This window comes from Mizuhopecten yessoensis, unplaced genomic scaffold (genome assembly GCF_002113885.1).
Source record: "Mizuhopecten yessoensis strain PY_sf001 unplaced genomic scaffold, ASM211388v2 scaffold10339, whole genome shotgun sequence".
Taxonomy (NCBI): domain Eukaryota; kingdom Metazoa; phylum Mollusca; class Bivalvia; order Pectinida; family Pectinidae; genus Mizuhopecten; species Mizuhopecten yessoensis.
This window is the reverse complement of record NW_018408497.1, coordinates 16,706-19,290: the sequence shown is the minus strand read 5'-3', so window position 1 is coordinate 19,290 and position 2,585 is coordinate 16,706. Positions and strand designations below refer to the sequence as shown.

At 36.0% G+C, this 2,585-nt stretch overlaps 1 protein-coding gene across 1 annotated transcript in view; it reads right to left on the bottom strand.

The window, feature by feature from the left end:
- The window catches only part of LOC110460252 (phospholipase ABHD3-like), a gene marked incomplete at its 5' end in the record, with an annotated part of 25,658 nt that overhangs the window by 6,403 nt on the left and 16,670 nt on the right, over window positions 1-2,585 (bottom strand). The window contains one exon of the mRNA XM_021513070.1: window positions 461-512. Coding sequence (XP_021368745.1) covers window positions 461-512 — 52 coding nt within the window. The remainder of the gene's footprint in view (window positions 1-460; window positions 513-2,585) is intronic.

Sequence of the window (2,585 nt, the reverse complement as noted above, 5' to 3'; positions counted from 1 at the left end):
GTTAGTCTGGTATCACAGAGTTTGATACTCATAAGATCCCTACACTACCCCCGTCCCCACCCTCCTCTGTTGTTGGGTGTATAGTTAGTCTGGTATCACAGAGTTTGATACTCATAAGATCCCTACACTACCCCCGTCCCCACCCTCCTCTGTTGTTGGGTGTATAGTTAGTCTGGTATCACAGAGTTTGATACTCATAAGATCCCTACACTACCCCCGTCCTCACCCTCCTCTGTTGTTGGGTGTACAGTTAGTCTGGTATCACAGAGTTTGATATTGATGTATGTGTAACCGAGGTCACTGTCGTTACTATGACTACTGATTTTTACTCAGCACATTATGGCTCAGAGAGATGTTTCAGCGGTATAGGGTCAAGTTATTGATCATCTGAACTGTTGACAAAGGAGACAGATGCAAAACGACTGGTTTTTTTTGAACAGTTATAACATAGAAATCTTACCTTAAAGACATGGTCAATGTCGTCAAAATGTTGTTCAAATACTTCAACATTCCTGTAAAACAAAAGTTCATTTTATTCTAAAGGTATTTTTATATTTTTGTTATAACATCAAACGCATTTGAATTTACTTTTAATTTATTTGAACCATTGAACTGCAAAATTTGCATTACCTTATACAGTAGATTTCGCTTAATATCACTTCCCATTTGTCAGAGAAAAACATGATATTAACAGAAACATATGACATAAACAGAATACCTATTTTCTGACGTTTTTCAGCCCTCAAAACCGGAATTGAACTTAGTCAAATGCCTAAGTGATGTGCCTCTACGAAGAAGATTGTAAAATAAAGATATTTTGTAACTAACCTTGCTCTTTACTCTAGTTGAAATATAGTATAAGTATAGAAATAAATATATTCTTTGTATTTCATTTCAGTATCCAGTTACATTTCATATATAGTTAGTAGCAAAATGACGATCAGTACGATCGTAATTATGATTGTTTACTGCAGTAGTGATGTAGGCATACAAGTGTTTGGCTGGTATTCTGCATCAAATTCAATCTAATTAAAATTATATTTTCAATCGCTACCGTTTACTGATATGTCGCGTTGAAGATCTAACAACATCCCGTAGAGGGTCATGTTCAGGCGACCTTTGCATTAACCAATCAGATGAGAGCTTACGCATTTCTGTAAGTGATGATGTAATGATTTCGGAACACACTTGCTATACTAAAAGACCGAGAGATGTCAAATGAGCATCGAAAATGGCGGCGCCCGTGACACCACGCCGTGTCTATACATTTTTGTACAAGACAACGTTTGTAAATTTGTGAATTTTGCTTTGAAATAAGAGAGACTTCCTCTTCTGGTGATGTTGTCGTTAACAAGTTTAACAACCTGAAACTAAAATTAACCAATGACAGGCTTCGCAATATTCAAACTATCACTGGACCAGACGAAAAAGTGGATTTTGGGCTACGAGGTGTCTGCATTAAATGCTACAGGTCCTGCTTTCTGATTGGTTGAAAGAAAGAGTTGTGTCGCGTTTTGATTGGCTTGTTATAAATACGATAATGCATTCATGTTGACCTCTGACGTGACCCTCTATGGGATGTTGTTAGATCTTCAACGCGACATATCAGTAAACGGGAGCGATGTGAAGATATAATTTTAATTAGATTGCATCAAATTTAATTGTAAACATGAGACTTGGTAAATATTTACCTTTATCTTGATACATGATAATAACCGTAAAGTGACATTAACGGACGTGATATTAGGTGAAATGTACTGTATTCAATTTTGAATTTTAAGCCAATTTCTTAACTGCTGAATTGAAAATTTCCTGAAGTTAACAGAGTGTTTAACATTCCTGTGCATCCAAAACTAGAGACAGCAACCAGTCCCTGTCACCTGTATTTCTATTATCTACACTCTATACCTTTGAGGGGTAGTACTTTTGTACACCCTAAAACAATTCATGAATTCAAGTGCTGAACACAATTTTTGGAGAATGTACCTATAGTGACTGCTAATGTAAATGTTAAACAATACATGTAGTAATCAAAACGGGAGATGGAAGTTTTTCATTTAGTGACATTATCTCTGGTTTTCGGAATGAGATTCATCAGTTTGGTATGAATGATAATTTTTACACTCTAAATTTTCTTTTACACTCTAAATTTTCTTTTACATACTAAAATTTATTTTACACACTAAAATTTATTTTACACACTAAATTTTACACTATTTGCCGATAAAGGAAGCAGAGATTTTTTTCTCTCAAAAGATCGCAAAAAAAGATTTCAATTTTTGTTTGTGCTTGGGGAGGGCTCTGTTGGGGACAAACCAACCTTTATATAGAGTAGACAAGACTTTTGGCAAGAGCTCTGTTGAGGACAAACCAACCTTTATATAGAGTAGATAAAAGTGTTGGGGTGGGCTCTGTTGAGGAGAAATCAACCTTTGTATAGAGTAGATAAAAGTGTTGGGGCGGGCTCTGTTGAGGAGAAATCAACCTTTGTATAGAGAAGACAAGACTTTTGGCGAGCGCTCTGTTGAGGACAAACCAACCTTTGTATAGAGTAGAAAAAAACTTTTGGCGAGGGCTCTGTTGAA